At 38.6% G+C, this 23,517-nt stretch overlaps 1 protein-coding gene across 1 annotated transcript in view; it reads left to right on the forward strand.

Moving 5' to 3' along the window:
- Window positions 1-23,517, forward strand: part of LOC136885238 (adenylyl cyclase 78C) — a 1,041,122-nt gene that overhangs the window by 694,646 nt on the left and 322,959 nt on the right. The window contains exon 4 of the mRNA XM_067157709.2: window positions 8,406-8,556. Coding sequence (XP_067013810.2) covers window positions 8,406-8,556 — 151 coding nt within the window. The remainder of the gene's footprint in view (window positions 1-8,405; window positions 8,557-23,517) is intronic.

A 23,517-nucleotide genomic window follows, 5' to 3' on the forward strand; every position in this document is an offset into this window, starting at 1 on the left:
AGTTAATTTGGACCCTGGTGGCAGGAGATCATCAATAAATCTGCATCGTAGTCAATGTACCGAGAGGAGAAATGAAATGGGTGAACAGGCGGTAGCCATAATATATAGTGTGAAACGAAAATGTTAAGTTTCCTTGGAACTCTTTAGTAATGTACACGAAGTGGATCTCGTGTTGTGAATATGTTAATTACGGCCGGACATAGCCGACATTGAATGTGAGGCCATAGTGGCTTGAAAAAAAGAAAGCAAGGTCGTTTACCGCGAAGTCATTGTATGAAGACGGCCCAGTGGCCGCCCTTTAGAAATGGGTCTTGGAAGGCTATCAGCTGAATAGATTTACGAGCCTGGCTGTAGGGACGAAGAGAAGTGTTTTCTACATTGAAAGTAAACAGATACAAGTGGCGAGTTTCTTTCCTTTTCGGTACAAAGATTACGCGTGTTAATTTAAATAGAGCCAACGTCGCAGAGATTCCAAATGAGCATTAAATGAAGGATCCCTCCAATTTATTTCTTTAATTATTCACAGCGTATAGGGAATTCCAGGTCAGATATACCCTGTCTCAGAAGGTCCTGAGTTCATTGCAGGAGACAGTAAAGCTTACTGTCACAAGCGGCAGGTAAATAAGGCCACCTGCGGCCCATTGTGTGTATGTGAAATGTATATTGTATTGTATTGTATTTATTAGTGAACAAAACAGGCGTTCAGCCCCGAATACATGTTCACAATAATAATAATAAATAACAAATAAGATTAATAAGAATAGTCCAACCTGAGCCACCCCTCTCCACTATATACTAAATAACATAAAATGAAATAAACAATACCGTCCCGGTTTTATACCAGAACCAACTCCATCTACATCAATTCACAACAGCCTGGTCAATGTTTACATTCTACTGCTGGTGTTACAACTCCATGCTTGTTATCACTCTCACGTACGCAACCTTCTTACTTCAGCATTTTCATCACCTCTATTGTTCCCTGACCTACTCCAGCATAAGCTGCAACAGCAGCATTACTAGGTTGCATTCCAAACCAGCCATTACATGATTGCATACCAAACCGGCCATCTTATTCCGTCATTACGTTCCAATCAACCATACCGCAACTTTTACCAATCTGCGTTAACATTGCTTCATTTCATTTCATTCCGTCATAACACTCCATAATAAAATTACCTCTCATCTCCAGAAATTTCGGCAATGAATAACAAATACCAATCACGCCTCCAAAAAGTTTGGCCAGCAATACTCCAACACCACATTTCAGCAATACCACACCAACCCTACCTCATATACCACCTCTACTTCTTCTACAAATACACTCACCTTCTGCCATCCACCATCTTATACCACCACTTCTCCAACACCACATTTCAACCCTATAACATATCATAATTTAATACTTCCAACACCACACTTCAGCATACCAGCTCTACTTCTTCCACAAATACACTCACCTTCTGCCATCCACCATCTTATACCACCACTTCTCCCACACCACATTTCCACCCTATAACATATCATAACTTGCATTTACCATACACTCATACTCATCCTACCCGTCATAATTACCTACTGAAGACTCCATCTTCTACCAAACCAAAATTTACAAATAGCCGAGTTACATTACTACATCTCCATACCTTTCCAACACCACATTTCAACATATACCACCTCTACTTCCAACACCACATTTCAGCCCTAACACGCACTCGTCTGCCATCACTCAGCATTTATACCAGTCACCAATACAATACAAAATGATAATAAACTCACCTGTTTCCAGCTCCAAAAATTAAATAGCCATCAACACCACATTTCAACCCTATAACATATCATAACTTGAATACTAAGCCTTCAATACTTCCAACACCACACTTCAGCATACCAGCTCTACTCCTTCCACAAATACACTTACCTTCTGCCATCCACCATCTTATACCACCACTTCTCCAACACCACATTTCAACCCTATAACATATCATAACTACATCTCCATACCTTTCCAACACCACATTTCAGCATATACCACCTCTACTTCCAACACCACAATTCAGCCCTAACACACACTCATCTGCCATCACTCAGCATTTATACCAGACACCAATACAATCTCAGTACCACCACCTCTGCTTCTTCTACAAATACACTCACCTTCTGCCATCCACCATCTTATACCACCACTTCTCCAACACCACATTTCCAACCCTATAACATATCATAATTTGCTCAATTTGCCATACACTCATACTCATCCTAATACCCATCATAATTACCTACCGAAAACTCCAACTTCCCCCAAACCAAAATTTACAAATAGCCAAATTACAACACTTATCCAACACCACTTTTACCATCACTCCTCCAGCTCCAAATATCAACAAACTGCCATCCACCATCTTATACCACCACTTCTCCAACACCACATTTCAACCCTATAACATATCATAACTTATATACCACTTCTCCTTCACAACATTTCAGCCTCCACGCCCTTAATTACTTACTTACTCGCTATATTATTGTTTTTTACTTCTTGTAACAAAACCCTCACTACTTTTCATTGCTCTCATCATGTCCGTATATCTTCTATCTCTCCCTGCGCTCAAACTCATATTCTGTGCGAGGTACTCATAGGTTAACACTGGCCTTACTTTTATACCCTGATCTTGTCTAACTACACCACTACACTCAGCTCTCTCAACTTCTTGTTGCTCACTCTCCTTTCCCCCATCTCCCCTTTGATCTTCAGCCTCTCTCCTGCATTGCCCGTCCACTGCTCTTTCCTTACCGTTGTTCATACTTCCACTTAGCACCTCGCTCTGTCTCTCTTGACACTTTTCAGTACTACTTCCTATAATTACACTTCCACCCTCGTTATCTTTCACTTGCCTATTATCTTCCACTCGTTTGTCATCCCCGTTATTCACTACACTTCTCTTAGCCTCCTCATCTTGTTTCATCCTCCTTTCTAGGTCCATCAGTCTATTCACCGACCATACTCTCCTCCATCTGTTGCCTGTCACCACTAATTCCTGTCCTCTGATGACTGCATTCAACCCTTGCTGCCTAGCTCGTATCATGTGTTTTTTAAGAGTGTTTTCATTCCTCCACTCTTCAGCTCCTATGTCCCTCCTTATCCATATTTTTTCTCCTTGCACGTTACCTGCATTACGCACCACTGTATCAGCCATCAGTGTAGAAAATAATTGCACTTTGATAGGCCTATTACCTCTAAATCTTCCCACTCTTGTCACATCATCAATGTCCACTTCACTGAAATTTATTTTCATTTTACCCTGAATTATGTCCACTACTTTATAAACTATACTCGTCTTATCTTCCTTCTTACCCTCTTGCACTCCATATATAAATAAGCATTTATTTCTGCGACTTCGGGTGTTAACAACTACGTCGGCTTTCAGTTTCGATATCTCCTCTTCCAATCTCCCTATCTCCTCTCTTAATGCTGAAACTTCTTCACCATTTCTTCTCACCTGTGAAGCTGTGTCTTCTATCTTTTCCTGAAACCACCCCTTCATTTTTTCAAACTCCCTCGTTTGTTCCTTGATCATGTTCTTGATTTGTTCGAAGGGACATGTCTCTGCTACCACCTCTTTTACGATTTTTCTGATTGTTTCCATGTCCTCCCAGCTCATATTTCCTCTGGAAGTCGGACCTGGGTTCAGTTCTACTCCCCCAATCCAAAGCAATATCAAAATCACCGCTGCAGAAAGTATAAAGTATCCTATTTTATCCAGTTCTATTCTGCATCTTCTTGTCTTCACTTCTTCCTTCCCTCCCAACCACCTATGCTCGCCCTGTACTGCTCTGTACCAATCATTGCCTGTAAGCACCTCGCTGACTTCCAACACTCCGCACTTACACTACCTTCTCCCACTCCAGGGACCCTCCACTCCGTACGTCTCCACTCGCCGGTGGCTCTAGGTGAACTGGTGAAATGTATATATTCTTGTCCATTTGTTGCAGGTAGTGCTATAATACTTTGTTTATGATGTCTGGTATTGAAGTCGCTAAATGCTTGTCCATAGGTAACATCGTTGTGTAAATAATGTCCTGATATATGTGTTGATAAAAATCCTAATGAAATGAGCGTGTTTATCATACTGCATATTTGGCAACGTTTAACTTAAGGTAGTGTTGTAACGCGACTTTCAAAGGATTGGGAGTGTAAATTGCCTATTTCAGTTCATACGATACTAGCAAACTTATATCATAATTTGATGCAAGTTGAATATATTATTTTTCGACAAACAAACAGAATTACAGCTGGGTATGCTTATGTTGAATAGATTTGTGTGTAAAGTGATTAGTGTAAGTGTAAAGTGAAATAATTAGAGAGAAAACGCCTCTCTAAATCTGAGATAGTGTAAATAACCCAACTTCTTAAGTTTGAATATTTAAACGTATAATGAAGTGTAGAAAGGGACTACCGAACATTTAAACGTCAAGATCACCCAAGTTACTATATGTAAGGTGTTTGTATGGCATACCCATGTAAATAATGTGTTTCACTAGTATAAGTAAAATTTGTTATACAAGATATTGTCTCTCTTTTCATTAGTAATGAAATGGTATTCCTCTCATAATTAACTTTTCCCCCTACTATAGAGACTATTACTAAAGGACTTACCGCCCCCATCGGACAGTCCACAGACCCGAAAATGCGATACCGACTCGGCTAGCGAACTATTCCAGTAGGGGAGAGTGAGGCTTCGACAAACCGGGCTGAGTTCGAAGCTCACCGATGGTGCTCCATTCTAACGTCATATTTATGAACAATGGTAACTGGTTCATGTACTGATGCCTTGGAAAGGTTACACTAGCAACCGTGCAGGCAGTGATGTAAGGTACGGATGGATGGCCAGATAATGTTACCTAGCAACCGTGCAGGCAGTGATGTAAGGTACGGATGGATGGCCAGATAATGTTACCTAGCAACCGTGCAGGCAGTGATGTAAGGTATGGATGGATGGCCAGATAATGTTACCTAGCAACCGTGCGGGCAGTGATGTAAGGTATGGATGGAAGGTTAGACAGTGTTACCTAGCAACCGTACTGGCTGGTTGCCATCCGAAATTAGCAGCCGTTGATGGATGGCCATGACCGATCATTTGATTTTCGCAAAGGCAAAAGTCGTTTCCTGAAGAATTAGGCAGCTACTGCAAGTTTGAAATCATAAACCATGTCCTGGGTCACACAACGACATCAAGTGGAGATTGTCTGCTGTGGCAACTTCTTGTTATTTCATTCCCGTCATTTGGCATTTCTGGTGAAGTTGTTCCATTGTTCTTCTCAATCAATGCAGTCAGTAACAACTGATAGCCCAAACACAAGATGGCGGAAAATCTTATTGCTTGCAATCAAAAAGCAACCAATCAGAGGGGGCCGTACCTTATGTGCTGAAGTGCTGCAGCACATTGCCTATTGGAAAAATAAATTAGTTTAAAAATATTAACTACAATCAAATACAGTGCATTGAAAAAGACGTCAGCCAAAGAACAGGAAGTTATTCAACTCCCCTCACACCAGGTAACTACTGGTGCGCTGCACGCCGGGTTCTGTGCGATCACAGCTCAACGAGCTTTTAGCCAGAAACCAGGAACTCTGCCTTTTGCGCATGCGTGCCGAACTTTTCCTATACAAAGAGAATGTGTTCCGATAGGCTGTGGAAACAACAGCCAAGACATCACTGCACAGCGATTCTTCGTTCGACCACAGAGAGGCAGCACTTGCACTAGTCACACTTGCATTACCACCGATATGAGAACGTGGCAGCTGGCACCCTCTTGACTCAGCGGTAGTATTTAAGAGAGGATCGCTCAAAGCAAACGGGAAAACGAAATACTATAGAGCTGTTCGCACCCGGTCTTTTAATACCAAAGTGTATAGAATACCACCAACTTGCTTATTCCATAGCCACATTTGTAAATCGATGAACTATAAAAATTGAACTTTTTATGTTTTCAAAATAAGGGCATGATTTTGTGATTTTCTTTAATTAAAAATGTCTTGTTTATAAATGACACTATAAAAACATAACATGAAATTTTGCATTATGACGTTGCTTGTTTTATTTCAATGATATTGGGAAGTTCTGTTTTCGCGCTCACACCAATTGTTTGAGATCGTGAATATTTTGCCATTGCACGTGTTATTGTGTGTTTAATTATATAGTTTTATAGTTTTTATGAGGAATGTGTATATGTGTTGGGGTTGTTTGCGTGTTTGTTCAGTGTGGAAAACTCAGCGTAGAGCCTCTTGAAAACCACATACCGGTATGTTTCTAAATATTTTTATTTTTTGGAGTGGGGATGTGTTACAGCACACGCACCAGCCGCCACTGCAACCAATGCAATTTGAATATGGTTATTCTTGCTGGAAGCGCAACTGACATTGGTTGTTTTTACAGAATTAGAATATTCCACACCCCTGTAATTCGGTGACAATGGCTGATTTTGTAGAATATGTGATGTACAAAGAAAGATGTCCTTCCTGTTATTTCAGGTCTACTAATATCTCATTTTTGGTATTTTTTTACATTGGTTGTTTTTGGCAGAAACCCCTCAAATGTCCCGAGGTAATAATGATTTCCAATGCTGTAGTGCAATACAACAAGCTCGTGAGTGGACTGGAAGGACACAAGACTAATCAAATGACTTTACTTACAACAGAACGTCAGAATAAAATTAGGGAATGAGATAACAGAGGAAAGCAGAATTGGACGGCGCGTTAGACAAGGATGCTGTCTATCTCCCATACTATTCAAGATATAACTGGCAAATACATGGATGGAAGAAGAGAAGTAATTATTGGTGGCAGGAGACTATAGTGTATTCCATTTGCGGATGAAATGGTGTTGTTAGCAGAGAATGAAAGGATTCTAAATGGAATGCTAGAAGATCTTATTGCAACCTGTGGAGAATATGGAATGAAAATTAATAAGAACAAGTCAAAGAGTATGGTGATAAGTGCACGAGGAAACAAGTCAAACGTCAAGATAAACCAGAAGGATATTAAACAAGTGCCAGCTTTCAAATACCTAGGAAAGCATAATAATGGACGCTATGAGAAGCAGTAGGAACGTAAGAACTGGTATTGCAAACGCTAAAGAAAGAATAGACTCCTTTGTGGACGCTTGGACTTGAGGTTAAGGAAGAGACTGGGGTAATGCTCTGTTTGGAGTGTGGCGCTGTATGGAACAGAGACATCGTCACTTATTATTTAGCGTATAGCATAAAATCTACATATATACAATTGAATATATTACAGTAACTAGAAAACTATTTCATATCAGGATGTCCTTCCATCCAATCTAACACCTCTGATGGTGTAAAGAAATCAGCCCGGCTACCCAAATAAGCACATAGCTTGCAGCTGCCAACGATGTGAGTGATGGTTTACCGTGGGGCAGCACAGTCGCATTCTGGTGAGGTTATACACGTCCACTTGTACAGTGAGTCCCTGCATCTTAATTGGGCTATCCGAACTTTGTTGAGAGTCACCCACTGCCTGCGCTGTAGATGGAATCCACTAATAATTTGCTCGCCAGAAAACGCGTTGTAAAGGGACAAGTCTGTTGAAAATTCCCAGCGGTCTCTCCAAACTTTCACAGTCGTTGTGGGTCATGTCAGCAGCATCAGGCAAAGGTGGATGGCGAGACTTCAACCTTTTAGGGATGTCTTCGTGTGCCGGTAGTTGCGGTTTTTGTAGATCTTACGGTACTCTCTTAAGAGGGTGTTCGATCTGCGCAGGTTAGGTGGCATTATTCCCGTGAGCAGCGGGAGCCAATAGACTGGCGTGGATCTGATCGTACCCGAAATAAAGCGCATGTTGTTCATGGGCTATTAAGCCATACAGGAGAGCAATACTCTGCTCACATCAGTAGGTATAACCTTAAGGTACCCTATACGTGACCCTGGGTGGTGTTAAGCGAGCAGTAATATTCTGGCAACCAGTCTATCTGAAAAGATTTCCTGGCTATCACATGGTGTCAGAACCTGGACGTTAAGGAAGGTAAAGTAGATGAAAAGAGACTAGAAGCATTTGAGATGTGGTTATGGAGAAGTGTGGAAAGGATACCCTGGGTGGCAAGGGTGCGGAACGACCAGGTATTGGAGAAAAGGGAAACGTATTACAAACCATCCATACAAGCAAAAGGAACTGGCTTGAGCATTGGCTACGAATAGAGTGTTTGCTTATGGAAGCCCTAGAAGGATAGGTGCATGGACGGAGAAGCTACCAGCTGATGGACAGTCTCAAAATAGGAGGAAATAACGAAGAAACTGAGAGGATGGCTGCAGACAGGTTTGTATGGAAAGGGGCTGTGTGAAGACCTTGTATTTTCTTCTATGCGAGTTTTAAAATGTGTTTCTTTTCAGGGTGTGGGCTACCCGGAGGAGGTGCGCAGCCCAGGGGATGGTTCCAGTACCCCACCTCCAGGAGAGTGTGGTCCAGATGGAATGTCCATGAGGGAACTGGGGGAAGGCGATGTTCTGAGATCGGGAGACGAAACCAGTATCAAATTCAAAGGTATGTAACCTGGTTATATTCCCCATCCTCTGTCCAATATAATGTGCGCTAATGTGTTTAGAGAAAATAATGGCAATAATCTATTCAACATCATATCATCGTCATTCTGAACTGATCTTAATTTAGGGCTGTCGCTCAGGGTGGTCGGTTGTTAGTCTCTTCTTAAATGATTTTAAAGAACTTGGAAATATTTGAACATCTCCTATGGTAAATTATTCCAATCCCTAACTCCTCTCCCTGTAAATGAATATTTTCCCCATTTTGTCCTCTTGAAGTCCAACTTTACAGGTAACTTCATATTATGATCTTTCCTACGTTTAAAAGCTCCACTCAAGTTGATTCTTCTATTGATGTCCTTCCATGACATCCCTCCTGTGACTACTACTAAATATTTTCATTCCACCCCTGAAGGGGTAGGCGGGCCTCCTACACGATGATGCCCTCTCTCAGGCCAGGAGATTTGTAACGGAGGCCGTGGCCTATACTAGGAACTGTCCCGTCATTCGCCTTAGTGCAGGAGAATGGAAAACCACGGACAGGCGACCAGGCCGTCTCCGTTTCCGGAATCTCCGTTCGGTTGGCCGGTCATAATGCAGAGCTGTCGGACCACGGACCAGCCGTGAACTACTCAGCATTCATCGATCTCCCAGCGACTGCTCGAAACATACCACTTAGTCGAGCAGCTCGTCCCCTTACTCCGAAGTCTCTCCAGTCCAAAGTTCGCAACGTTTTCGTAACACTTCTCTTTTGTCGGAAAATACCAAGAACAAATTGTGCTGCTTTGCCTTAGATCTTTTCCAGTTCTCGAGTCAAGTAATGCTGGTGCAGGTCTCATATACTGGAACCATACTTTAATTCAGGTCTTACCAGTGACTTACACGCCCTCTCCTTTACATTCCTACAGCCTACCACGTCTTTTGATACAGTTCACAGTGTCAATGATTTTCTACGTTTGCTAAGCCGCAGGAAAAAGCTAGTATGGAATATTCTTCTACAATATTGACGTTGAAATTTAAGAATTTATATATTTGTTGTTCTGTATAGAATGTATAGTAAAAGAAATGTTTATAATTACTCGACCTTAGTCTGTACACAAAGGCGTCTTAAAGAAAACTTTAAGAAAAGACACATAACAGGTATATGTTTCGGCCTCAGAGGGCCATCTTCAGCCTTAAAAATCTATATACTGTTTGTATAAAGTAGAATGTCTCTTTGTTCCCTATACAAATCCATACCCTTCCACCAATCTGAACCACATTTTGTATACTTACCTTTTAGGACCCTGCGAGTGACCCCATCTACAAGAAATTTTAACAGCCCTTTCCACTCCCTAGATTTAGGCCCTTTGGCACATTAACACAATATAGTCGAGATGCTCTTTTTTTTGCTAGTGGCTTTACGTCGCACCGACACAGATATGTCTTATGGCGACGATGGGATAGGAAAGGTCTAGGAGTTGGAAGGAAGCGGCCGTTGCCTTAATTAAGGTACAGCCCCAGCATTTGCCTAGCGTGAAAATTGGAAACCGCGGAAAACCATCTTCAGGACTACCAACAGTGGGATTCGAACCCACTATCTCCCGGATGAACGCTCACAGCCGCATGTCCCTAACCGCACGGCCAACTCGCCCGGAGGAGGTGCTCTTTACGGAAAGTCTTAAGGAGTTGGGGTTAATTGTTTTCATCGTAAGTAACATCAGATATGCCACTGACACTGGGCTACTTTCAACCAATCTCCAGGATCTACAGGAACTATTAATGCTGTCAGTGAACACGGCAGCGCCATGGGCTTCAGGCTTAATGTAAAGAAGACCAAGTGGATGGTTATAAGCAGGAAAGAAGATGGCATTCGAGGTAATCTCACAACAGCGAAGGAACAGATCGCAAGAGTGGCAACATTCAAATACCTGTGATGTCGCATCAGTGATGGCTGGGACCTTACTCATGAGATCCGATGCAGAACTGAGCAGTCCAGAACTAGACTTAGAGAACTTTTTTGACAAGCCGTGACCTTTCCATTACACTACGGACACGACTACTCCGGTGCTACGTTTTCAGCATTCTATTACACGGCGTTGAAGCATGGACACTAACTGAGACCATGTGCAAGAAGTTGCAAGCATTTGAAATGTGGACGTACCGAAGGATGCCTTGGACAGCTAAAATGACCAATATAGAAGTTTTGTACCGTATGAGCAAAGAACCAGAAATTCTCACTACCATCAAGAGAAGGAAAGTAGAATACTTTGGTCATATGATGCGGAATAGTAAATACCACCTTCTGCAAGTAATATTCCAAGGGAAAATTAATGGAAAACGTGGTCCGGGGAGAAGTAGGACACCGTGGCTCGACAACTTGGAGTGACAAACCTTACTCTGTTCAGAACAGAACAGCTATGAACAAACAGCTGAAGTTCTGAATATGGACAAAATATCGAATTTGTCGCAGAAGGATGAGACAACGCTCATTTTAAGCCTCACGACGCGAAGAAAAAAATCTCAGTAATAACCTACGGGCCCCGAAAATCGTGTTCTAAGGGCCTAAAACCAATCGTTATGGAGATATTCCCATCACACTACCCCGCTCTAGAATCGGATGAAGAAGTGACCAGCCGTAACCATGCTAACGTCAGCTCAGTGATTTTACAGTAGCAGGCCTGGTGTTCGCAGTAGGCACGTGCGTACATGCAGGGTTGACCTGGGACAGGGATGGCGAACCTATGCCATTGGGATGACACGCGAACACGGTTTCGGTGGCACACCACATGGCCATATTAACATTTTTATGTACATTTTGTACTATAGACTATACATATCTCGTGTACCGTATAGTCATAGTGTTTTAGGTTTAAGAAATAAATACCGAAAATCTAAATTCTAGTTCCATTCGAACGTGCATTATGGCAACACTACAACGCTGATAGGTCCGCAAGTCGCCGACGAGCTGTTCGCTCACCCATATCAGTGACTTAGTGAAGTTTGGCTCGTGTGTGGTTGTGCCAGCATCGCGTAATTATTCATAGTGAGTAACTGTTTACTGTTGTGAACTTTGTAAGACAAAATAGTTGCCAAGAAATTATCTCAAATTTGAGATTTGGAGAAACTGTCGCACTTTATTTCAAAACCTCATATTGCACAAATGAGGGTTATTTTTGAGTGGTTAGATATTGATAGTTTGGAAATGGAGTTGACTGAATTTTAAGAAAGCATGTATGGGTGAAAAAGTCCGTACAACTTGACAAACGATTAGTGAAAATCGAGTGTGCTGTTGATGGTGAATACTCTATCCAGAACAGTGGAACAGCCTCCCACAAAAGTATTCGGCCATGAAGAAACTTGCTACAGCGCTACTTACTTTGTTCGGGTCATCATACGCTTGCAAGCAGCTTTTTTCTACAATGAACGTCGCGAAGACAAGTTATGAACCTAACATAAATGACATAGCTACTAAGTATTTCTGTTGTGTTGCCAAAATACGTCCTTGAAACATGCAACCACATGTATCTGGTATTTTACAACGAAACATCTTATGAAACATAATTTAGGAATAGGGATGGAACTCAACTGTCCATCGTAAGCCTACTTAGCTTCACTGACTGCCGAGAGTTATAAACAGGCTCAAAACGTCAGTATTTAGCGTTGAGATAAGAAGGATGTCTTTGTGATCGCATCTTCTCTGACTACTGGATTCTTGTTGATTGTTGTGAGTGGCCGCAAGGGTTGGTCATTATTAGAACGCGTTGGGAAACCCACATTTTTCTCAGAAATAACTACTTTACTCCTATTAACGAAAGAAGCTTTGCATAACGATGCCCTAAGATTTGAATAACCCTCTGTAATACAAATAATACTGTGTTGTGTTCTGTAGCTTTATTAATATATAAAATCACTCTTCAGCTACTGAATTAAGAAACAGTCATGTGCCCCCGCGGGTTCCTCATCACCGCCACTACTCAGGGTGTGGTCATTGGACGTTCGAAACCCACTGTCGGCAGCCCTGAAGATGGTTTTGCGTAGTTTCGCATTTTTGCACCAGGCAAATGCTGTACCATAAATAAGTCCACAGCCATTTCCTTCCCACACCCAGCGCTTTCCTATCCCATCGTCGCCATAACACCTATCTGTGTCAGTACGACGTAAAGGAAGATGTAATACGAACCTAAATGATTGTATAGTATTGAATAAAAATATAAAAACCTATTAGGCCTATGGCCGTAGTTAAGTTGCTAAAGTTTAGGCCTTTACTTCTCTCTCGAAATTCGCTCACTGAGAATAAAAATATTACCATTTTTTGTAGTTTTTTCAATTTTATTGCGCAATCCCCCCACCCTGCACCCTCAGACCCCCGGTACGTTTCGTTGTCTATACATTTTGTGCCCCCTCAACCTCCAAGATTTTAGTTCCCAAACGGCGCTACTGGAAATTATTGAATATATTAGGGAGCTGCGTAAAAATCTGGTAATTGATGCCTTTGAGATGTGGTGTGGCCGAGAAAGCTGCGTGTACCCTGGGTGGAAAGGCGAACCAATGTTTCCATTCTGAACATCAAAAAAAGTCTGTCTTCCCGTGTGAGTGAGTGTTACCTCCAGTTTCTTGGCCACATTTTCAGAAGAGAACTTAGAAAAGATCATGTTACAAGGCAAAGTTGAAGGAAATAGACCATGAGGAAGAAAAGCAAGTAGATAGTTAGATCAGGCGAAGGAGATCACTCCCCTACCTCTTCAGATCAATCAATCAATCACTACTGATCTGCATTTAGAGCAGTCGCCCAGGTGGCAGATTCCCTATCTGTTGTTTTCCTAGCCTTTTCTTAAATGATCGCAAAGAAATTGGAAAATTATTGAACATTTCCCTTGGTAAGTTATTCCAATCCCTAACTCCCCTTCCTATATACGAATATTTGCCCCAGTTTGTCCTCTTGAATTCCAACTTTATCTTCATATTGTGATCTTTCCTACTTTTGAAGACACCACTCAAACTTACTCGTCTACTGATGTCCTCCCACGCCATCTCTACTCTGACAGCTCGGAACATACCATTTAATCGAGCAGCTCGTCTCCTTTCTCCCAAATCTTCCCAGCCCAAACTTTGCAACATTTTTGTAACGCTACTCTTTTGTCGGAAATCATCCAGAACAAATCGAGCTGCTTTTCTTTGGATTTTTTCCAGTTCTTGAATCAAGTAATCCTGGTGAGGGTCCCATACATTGGAACCATACTCTAGTTTGGGTCTTACCAGAGATTTATATGCCCTCTCCTTTACATCCTTACTACAACCCCTAAATACCCTCATAACCATGTGCAGAGATTCGTGCCCTTTATTAACAATCATATTTATGTGATTACCCCAATGAACGCCTTTTCTTATATTAACACCTAGGTACTTACAATGATCATGTTAAGGAAAGCTGAAAACCGCTCTGGATGGAGGCAACTCGTCAAGGCAGAAACACAAAAGTGACATAGTTATGAGTTCTCGACGCTCAGCAATGAGCAGAACGAAAAATGATGAACGATTAGCCTATAACGAAGGACTTATTAGACAGTAAATGTGAGGTATCCTATTAGTTTGACCACATCTGTAACAGATCACATGTTAATATGTTTGCAATTATCACGAGGACGTTTTCTGTAATTTTCTCTCTCCTCCGACAAGATCAAAGGCGTTAGCTTCACATCCTGTCCTCGTTGATCACGCAGAATGTGTGCCCTCAATAAAGAAGACTGGAGTCTCGTTTGCACTTGATAGCAAACGTGTGTAGTGGTGCTCGTTGAATATGTATAAAATAGTGTGTTCTTTGAAGTGGTGAAGCGTCAAACACGACAGCCTTATGGGCGTGATGCAGTAGTGTGGTCAACAAAGCCCTGGATGTTCATTATCAATATCGATCACAAAGAATGTGTGGTATTGTTTAGCATTTCATATTTTTCAGACTTACTTTTAAATATTACCAACATACTGTACCGGATGAGCGAGAAGTCCCCGCAACCCTATAACGGTTTAGTATAAAATTTTATTGTTGGTATGTTGTTTGTACAGTTTGGAAGCTATGTTACATGTTTTATTTATGCAGGTTGGAAACTATATTACGTGTTTTATTTATGCAGGTTGGAAGCTATATTACGTGTTTTATTTATATAGGTTGGAAGCTATATTACGTGTTTTATTTATGCAGGTTGGAAGCTATATTACGCTTTTTATTTATATAGGTTGGAAGCTATATTACGTGTTTTATTTATGCAGGTTGGAAGCTATATTACGCTTTTTATTTATATAGGTTGGAAGCTATATTACGTGTTTTATTTATACAGGTTGGAAGCTATATTACGTGTTTTATTTATGCAGGTTGGAAACTATATTACGAGTTTTATTTATGCAGGTTGGAAGCTATATTACGTGTTTTATTTATGCAGGTTGGAAACTATATTACGAGTTTTATTTATGCAGGTTGGAAGCTATATTACGAGTTTTATTTATATAGGTTGGAAACTATATTACGTGTTTTATTTATATAGGTTGGAAACTATATTACGTGTTTTATTTATGCAGGTTGGAAGCTATATTACGTGTTTTATTTATATAGGTTGGAAACTATATTACGTGTTTTATTTATGCAGGTTGGAAGCTATATTACGTGTTTCATTTATGCAGGTTGGAAGCTATATTACTTGTTTTATTTATACAGGTTGGTATCTATATTACGTGTTTTATTTATGCAGGTTGGAAGCTATATTACGTGTTTTATTTATGCAGGTTGGTATCTATATTACGTGTTTTATTTATGCAGGTTGGTAGCCGTACTACCTGTTTTATTTATACAGGTTGGAAGCTATATTACGTGTTTTATTTATGCAGGTTGGAAGCTATATTACGAGTTTTATTTATGCAGGTTGGAAGCTATATTACGTGTTTTATTTATATAGGTTGGAAGCTATATTACGTGTTTTAAATATGCAGGTTGGTATCTATATTACGTGTTTTATTTATGCAGGTTGGTAGCTATATTACCTGTTTTACTTATACAGGATGGAAGCTATATTACGTGTTTTATTTATGCAGGTTGGTATCTATATTACGTGTTTTATTTATGCAGGTTGGTAGCTGTATTACCTGTTTTATTTATACAGGTTGGAAGCTATATTACGTGTTTTATTTATGCAGGTTGGTATCTATATTACGTGTTTTATTTATGCAGGTTGGTAGCTGTATTACCTGTTTTATTTATACAGGTTGGAAGCTATATTACGTGTTTTATTTATGCAGGTTGGAAACTATATTACGAGTTTTATTTATGCAGGTTGGAAGCTATATTACGTGTTTTATTTATATAGGTTGGTAGCTGTATTACGTGTTTTATTTATATAGGTTGGAAGCTATATTATGTGTTTTATTTATACAGGTTGGAACTTATATTACGTGTTTTTATACAGGTTGGAAGCTATATTACGTGTTTTATTTATGCAGCTTGGAAGCTATATTACGTGTTTTATTTATGCAGGTTGGAAGCTATATTACTTGTTTTATTTATATAGGTTTGTAGCTATATTACGTGTTTTATTTATGCAGGTTGGAAGCTATATTACGTGTTTTATTTATACAGGTTGAAAGCTATATTACGTGTTTTATTTATATATGTTTGTAGCTCTAATACGTCTTTTATTTATACAGATTGGAAGCTATATTACGTGTTTTATTTATATAGATTGGAAGCCATATTACGTGTTTTATTTATGCAGGTTGGTAGCTCTATTACGTGTTTTATTTATATAGATTTGTAGCTATATTACGTGTTTTATTTATGCAGGTTGGTAGCTCTATTACGTGTTTTATTTATATAAATTGGAAGCTATATTACGTGTTTTGTTTATATAGGTTTGTAGCTCTATTACGTGTTTTATTTATGCAGGTTGGTAGCTCTATTACGTGTTTTTTATGCAGGTTGGTAGCTCTATTACGGGTTTTATTTATATAGATTTGTAGCTCTATTACGTGTTTTATTTATACAGGTTGGAAGCTATATTACCTGTTTTATTTATGCAGGTTGGAAGCTGTATTACGTGTTTTATATATACAGGTTGGAAGCTACATTGCGTGTTTTATTTATGCAGGTTGGTAGCTCTATTACGTGTTTTATTTATGCAGGTTGTAAGCTATATTACGAGTTTTATTTATACAGGTTGGAAGCTATATTACCTGTTTTATTTATGCAGGTTGGGAGCTGTATTACGTGTTTTATTTATATAGGTTGGAAGCTATATTACGTGTTTTATTTATGCAGGCTGGAAGCTATATTACGTGTTTTATTTATATATGTTTGTAGCTATATTACGTGTTTTATTTATGCAGGTTGGAATCTATATTACGTGTTTTATTTATGCAGGTTGGTATCTCTATTACGTGTTTTATTTATGCAGGTTGGAAGCTATATTACGTGTTTTATTTATACAGGTTGGAAGCTATATTACCTGTTTTATTTATGCAGGTTGGAAGCTGTATTATGTGTTTTATTTATATAGGTTGGAAGCTATATTACGTGTTTTATTTATGCAGGTTGGAATCTATATTACGTGTTTTATTTATGCAGGTTGGTATCTCTATTACGTGTTTTATTTATGCAGGTTGGAAACTATATTACGTGTTTTATTTATGCAGGTTGGAAGCTATATTACGTGTTTTATTTATATAGGTTGGAAGCTATATTACGTGTTTTATTTATGCAGGTTGGAAGCTATATTACGCTTTTTATTTATATAGGTTGGAAGCTATATTACGTGTTTTATTTATGCAGGTTGGTAGCCGTACTACCTGTTTTATTTATACAGGTTGGAAGCTATATTACGTGTTTTATTTATGCAGGTTGGAAACTATATTACGAGTTTTATTTATGCAGGTTGGAAGCTATATTACGTGTTTTATTTATGCAGGTTGGAAACTATATTACGAGTTTTATTTATGCAGGTTGGAAGCTATATTACGAGTTTTATTTATATAGGTTGGAAACTATATTACGTGTTTTATTTATATAGGTTGGAAACTATATTACGTGTTTTATTTATGCAGGTTGGAAGCTATATTACGTGTTTTATTTATATAGGTTGGAAACTATATTACGTGTTTTATTTATGCAGGTTGGAAGCTATATTACGTGTTTTATTTATGCAGGTTGGAAGCTATATTACTTGTTTTATTTATACAGGTTGGTATCTATATTACGTGTTTTATTTATGCAGGTTGGAAGCTATATTACGTGTTTTATTTATGCAGGTTGGTATCTATATTACGTGTTTTATTTATGCAGGTTGGTAGCCGTACTACCTGTTTTATTTATACAGGTTGGAAGCTATATTACGTGTTTTATTTATGCAGGTTGGAAACTATATTACGAGTTTTATTTATGCAGGTTGGAAGCTATATTACGTGTTTTATTTATATAGGTTGGAAGCTATATTACGTGTTTTATTTATGCAGGTTGGTATCTATATTACGTGTTTTATTTATGCAGGTTGGTAGCTATATTACCTGTTTTACTTATACAGGATGGAAGCTATATTACGTGTTTTATTTATGCAGGTTGGTATCTATATTACGTGTTTTATTTATGCAGGTTGGTAGCTGTATTACCTGTTTTATTTATACAGGTTGGAAGCTATATTACGTGTTTTATTTATGCAGGTTGGTATCTATATTACGTGTTTTATTTATGCAGGTTGGTAGCTGTATTACCTGTTTTATTTATACAGGTTGGAAGCTATATTACGTGTTTTATTTATGCAGGTTGGAAACTATATTACGAGTTTTATTTATGCAGGTTGGAAGCTATATTACGTGTTTTATTTATATAGGTTGGTAGCTGTATTACGTGTTTTATTTATATAGGTTGGAAGCTATATTATGTGTTTTATTTATACAGGTTGGAACTTATATTACGTGTTTTTATACAGGTTGGAAGCTATATTACGTGTTTTATTTATGCAGCTTGGAAGCTATATTACGTGTTTTATTTATGCAGGTTGGAAGCTATATTACTTGTTTTATTTATATAGGTTTGTAGCTATATTACGTGTTTTATTTATGCAGGTTGGAAGCTATATTACGTGTTTTATTTATACAGGTTGAAAGCTATATTACGTGTTTTATTTATATATGTTTGTAGCTCTAATACGTCTTTTATTTATACAGATTGGAAGCTATATTACGTGTTTTATTTACATAGATTGGAAGCCATATTACGTGTTTTATTTATGCAGGTTGGTAGCTCTATTACGTGTTTTATTTATATAGATTTGTAGCTATATTACGTGTTTTATTTATGCAGGTTGGTAGCTCTATTACGTGTTTTATTTATATAAATTGGAAGCTATATTACGTGTTTTGTTTATATAGGTTTGTAGCTCTATTACGTGTTTTATTTATGCAGGTTGGTAGCTCTATTACGTGTTTTTTATGCAGGTTGGTAGCTCTATTACGGGTTTTATTTATATAGATTTGTAGCTCTATTACGTGTTTTATTTATACAGGTTGGAAGCTATATTACCTGTTTTATTTATGCAGGTTGGAAGCTGTATTACGTGTTTTATATATACAGGTTGGAAGCTACATTGCGTGTTTTATTTATGCAGGTTGGTAGCTCTATTACGTGTTTTATTTATGCAGGTTGTAAGCTATATTACGAGTTTTATTTATACAGGTTGGAAGCTATATTACCTGTTTTATTTATGCAGGTTGGGAGCTGTATTACGTGTTTTATTTATATAGGTTGGAAGCTATATTACGTGTTTTATTTATGCAGGCTGGAAGCTATATTACGTGTTTTATTTATATATGTTTGTAGCTATATTACGTGTTTTATTTATGCAGGTTGGAATCTATATTACGTGTTTTATTTATGCAGGTTGGTATCTCTATTACGTGTTTTTTTTATGCAGGTTGGAAGCTATATTACGTGTTTTATTTATACAGGTTGGAAGCTATATTACCTGTTTTATTTATGCAGGTTGGAAGCTGTATTATGTGTTTTATTTATATAGGTTGGAAGCTATCATACGTGTTTTATTACGCAGTTTGGAAGCTGTATTACGTGTTTTATTTATATAGGTTGGAAGCTATATTACGTGTTTTATTTATGCAGGTTGGAATTACGTGTTTTATTTGTGCAGGTTGGAAGCTATATTACGTGTTTTATTTATATAGGGTGGAAGCTATATTTCGTGTTTTTTTTATTTAGGTTTGTAGCTATATTACGTGTTTTATTTATGCAGTTTGGAAGCTATATTACGTGTTTTATGTATGCAGCTTAGAGGCTATATTATGTGTTTTATTTATATAGGTTTGTAGCTATATTACGTGTTTTATTTATGCAGGTTGGAAGCTATATTACGTGTTTTAGTTATACAGGTTGGAAGATGTATTACGTGTTTTATTTATACAGGTTGGAAGCTATATTACGTGTTTTATTTATGCCGGTTGGTAGCTATATTACGTGTTTTATTTATGCAGTTTGGTAGCTCTATTACGTGTTTTATTTATGCGGGTTGGTAGCTATATTACTTTTTTTATTTATACGGGTTGGAAGCTATATTACCTGTTTTATTTATGCAGGTTGGAAGCTATATTACGTGTTTTATTTATGCAGCTTAGAGGCTATATTATGTGTTTTATTTATATAGGTTTGTAGCTATATTACGTGTTTTATTTATGCAGGTTGGAAGCTATATTACGTGTTTTAGTTATACAGGTTGGAAGATGTATTACGTGTTTTATTTATACAGGTTGGAAGCTATATTACGTGTTTTATTTATGCCGGTTGGTAGCTATATTACGTGTTTTATTTATGCAGTTTGGTAGCTCTATTACGTGTTTTATTTATGCGGGTTGGTAGCTATATTACTTTTTTTATTTATACGGGTTGGAAGCTATATTACCTGTTTTATTTATGCAGGTTGGAAGCTATATTACGTGTTTTATTTATGCAGCTTAGAGGCTATATTACGTGTTTTATTTATATAGGTTTGTAGTTATATTACGTGTTTTATTTATGCAGGTTGGAAGCTATATTACGTGTTTTATTTATGCAGCTTAGAGGCTATATTACGTGTTTTATTTATATAGGTTTGTAGCTATATTACGTTTTTTATTGTTGCAGGTTGGAACCTATATTACGTGTTTTATTTATATAGGTTTGTAGCTATATTACCTGTTTTATTTATACAGGTTGGTAGCTCTATTACGTGTTTTATATATCCGGGTTGATAGCTATATTACTTTTTTAATTTATACGGGTTGGAAGCTATATTACCTGTTTTATTTATGCAGGTTGGAAGCTATATTACGTGTTTTATTTATACAGGTTGGAAGCTATATTACGTGTTTTATTTATACAGGTTGGTAGCTATATTACGTCTTAATTGTTGGAATCAAGTGTTGGAATACATATTGTTGCAGTCGAGTGTTAGTGTGAGCGGTAGGATTTTAACTATTGGGGAGCAGTTAGTAGCAAGTGTGTGGGTGCACGGACGACAGCACACATGGCAGACAATGAGACAGATTATGCAAGCACTCCAATAAATGTTTTAATGAGGCTCCACCGCGAAAGGCAACACTTTTCGGTTGGGAAAGATGTGCTTTTGCCTCGAGCAGTGTTGAGGCCGCGGAGTGGAAGGAAGAAGATTCAAGAAGAATCATGTGCTCGAGCCTGTGCTTCGATTGAAGAATCTCCTACGAAGTCGACGCATAAACATGCTTCAGAACTCTATATACTGAGGACAACAGTGCGAGACTACATGAAAAAAAGACCTTAAGTTCAGATGTTTTCGACCGACGTTCGTAAAAGTGTTATCGGCTAGAGATCGGAATGAGTGCGTCTTAGCATGCCGTTCTTTGTTAACTAAATTTCCAAATGTAGTGAGCCGTGCCGTTGTTATGTTTTCAGATGAATTGGCTATTTATCGCAGGTCACGTGCTAGAAATCTTGTGTGTTGCAAATAGAATCCTCACTACAGAGTTGAGTCGCCACACGTAATGATATGGGCAGCGATGACATCGCAGCATCTGCTTGAGCCGTACTTTTATTGAATGGCGCAAATTATTTACACGTGTTACAGACATGGTTAATACCCCAGCTGGAGGAAAGGGGCCTCACAGAACGCATATGTTTGTAACAAGACGCAGCGCCTGCTCACTAGGCTCTTGTAGTACGCGAGTTCCTAAACAAGCATTTCCTAGGATGGTACATAGGTCGTGGTTCACTAGCAACACGAGCTCCCTTGAACTGGCCACCCTCACCACACCTGACAACTCATTATGGAAAGTCATTAAGGCGCATGTATCTGCATGAAGAACTGCGCAATGCTGTTGAGTATGCATTTCGCACTATAACACCGAACATGCTCAGAAATATGTGAAGAAGAACATGGGGACGTATGATGAGGAACATACAGATGTGTTGGACACTTAATACGTAAGTAACATAACCTAATTAACATTTGATACTGAACTGTTACAGGGGTACGAGGACTTCTCGCCCACAGGGTGCACCCGAACTCTACCGCAAACATTTGGGGGTTATTCTGGGGTACTTTCTGAGTATATCAATCTAAGGGACCCGTGGTCTCCTTTGCCCTGATATAGAGTAATTGCATTGCATTTGGTTTACCAGGTGTATGCTTAAGTCTTTTCCGGTTCCATTAAGAGATGGCGCCAGCGAACACTACGCAGCGTATGAATTTGACACATACGTCAGTTTGTTCGTCTGACACTAACCTACCAACACACACAAGTTGAGTCCGCCTGTGTTGTATCGCTCAGTGATCATGTCGACGTTTGTGCCTGAGATATAACATTTGCAGCACGCATTGCTTTTCTTACTTAATCAAAAGGAAAAGGCTGTGGAAAGTCACTGTTTGCTGGTAGAAACATGAGGTGAACGTGCTCCATCGATTAGAACATGTGAGACATGGTTTCGACAATTTAAACCTCGTGGTTTCAATTCTTTGTGTCTGGTGGGACCATATAGGTATTGTGTATTATGAATTATTGAAGGCCGGCGAAACCGTGAAAGTCTGCATATTAAAACACTGGTAGTGTCTACAGTAAAGACTTACAAAATTACTCAAAATATGGTTTACTTTAGTGAGAAATTTTCCCCATAGTACTGCTGGGGTCATAAGTCCGTTCGCAATGTAATTCATACAGCACGAATATTCAGCCTGAGGAGGCCGCAGCCCTCTCTACACAGCGATAACACAGGTGTCCTTGTACTGGAATAGCTAGGAGTTAGCCGGCAACTTGTCTGTCACCGCCGTTAAGTGGTTATGCGTACCTTCCAGGCGTTCTTGATGGTGATACGAATGGATTTTTGTCTTCACCAGATATTATCAGAACCAAAAGTGAAGCGAAAATAAGAATCGTCATGAGACAAGATTGTTCGTATCTCCCTACCTGTTCAATTTATTCATAGAAGATGTAATCACGATAATGAAGGATAAAACAAAATTAATCCATGTAAATGTTTTTCAGATGCATTGTTATCACTTTTTACGTTATTGCTATACTAGCAGACAAAGAACAGGAAATGGATAGCATGCTCGACACATTAAACAAAGTTGTAGAAAAACTAAAACTGAAAATAAATGCAAAGTAGAAAAAGGTCATGGTGGTCGAAAAAGAGAAAAATAAAACTGAGGAAAATATAAAACTGGGCTAAAGAGAAGGAATTCTACTAATTATGAAGCGTCATACAGGATGAAAATAGGTTAAAAGTAGGCTAGTAATGGCGAAATAAGATAAATGTGCTCCTAAATTCACACATTAGTTTAGAGACTAGAAATGTAGGAAGACAAAGAAAAAATGGCTTGATGATATTAATAGGGTAGCAGGAACCCAGTGGTAGCGTACCAGATGGTTCAAATTCGATGGGACATACATTTAGCAGGCTAATAAAATGATTTCTTATCCAGATATTTGA

Source organism: Anabrus simplex, chromosome 14 (genome assembly GCF_040414725.1).
Source record: "Anabrus simplex isolate iqAnaSimp1 chromosome 14, ASM4041472v1, whole genome shotgun sequence".
In the NCBI taxonomy this organism is placed as follows: domain Eukaryota; kingdom Metazoa; phylum Arthropoda; class Insecta; order Orthoptera; family Tettigoniidae; genus Anabrus; species Anabrus simplex.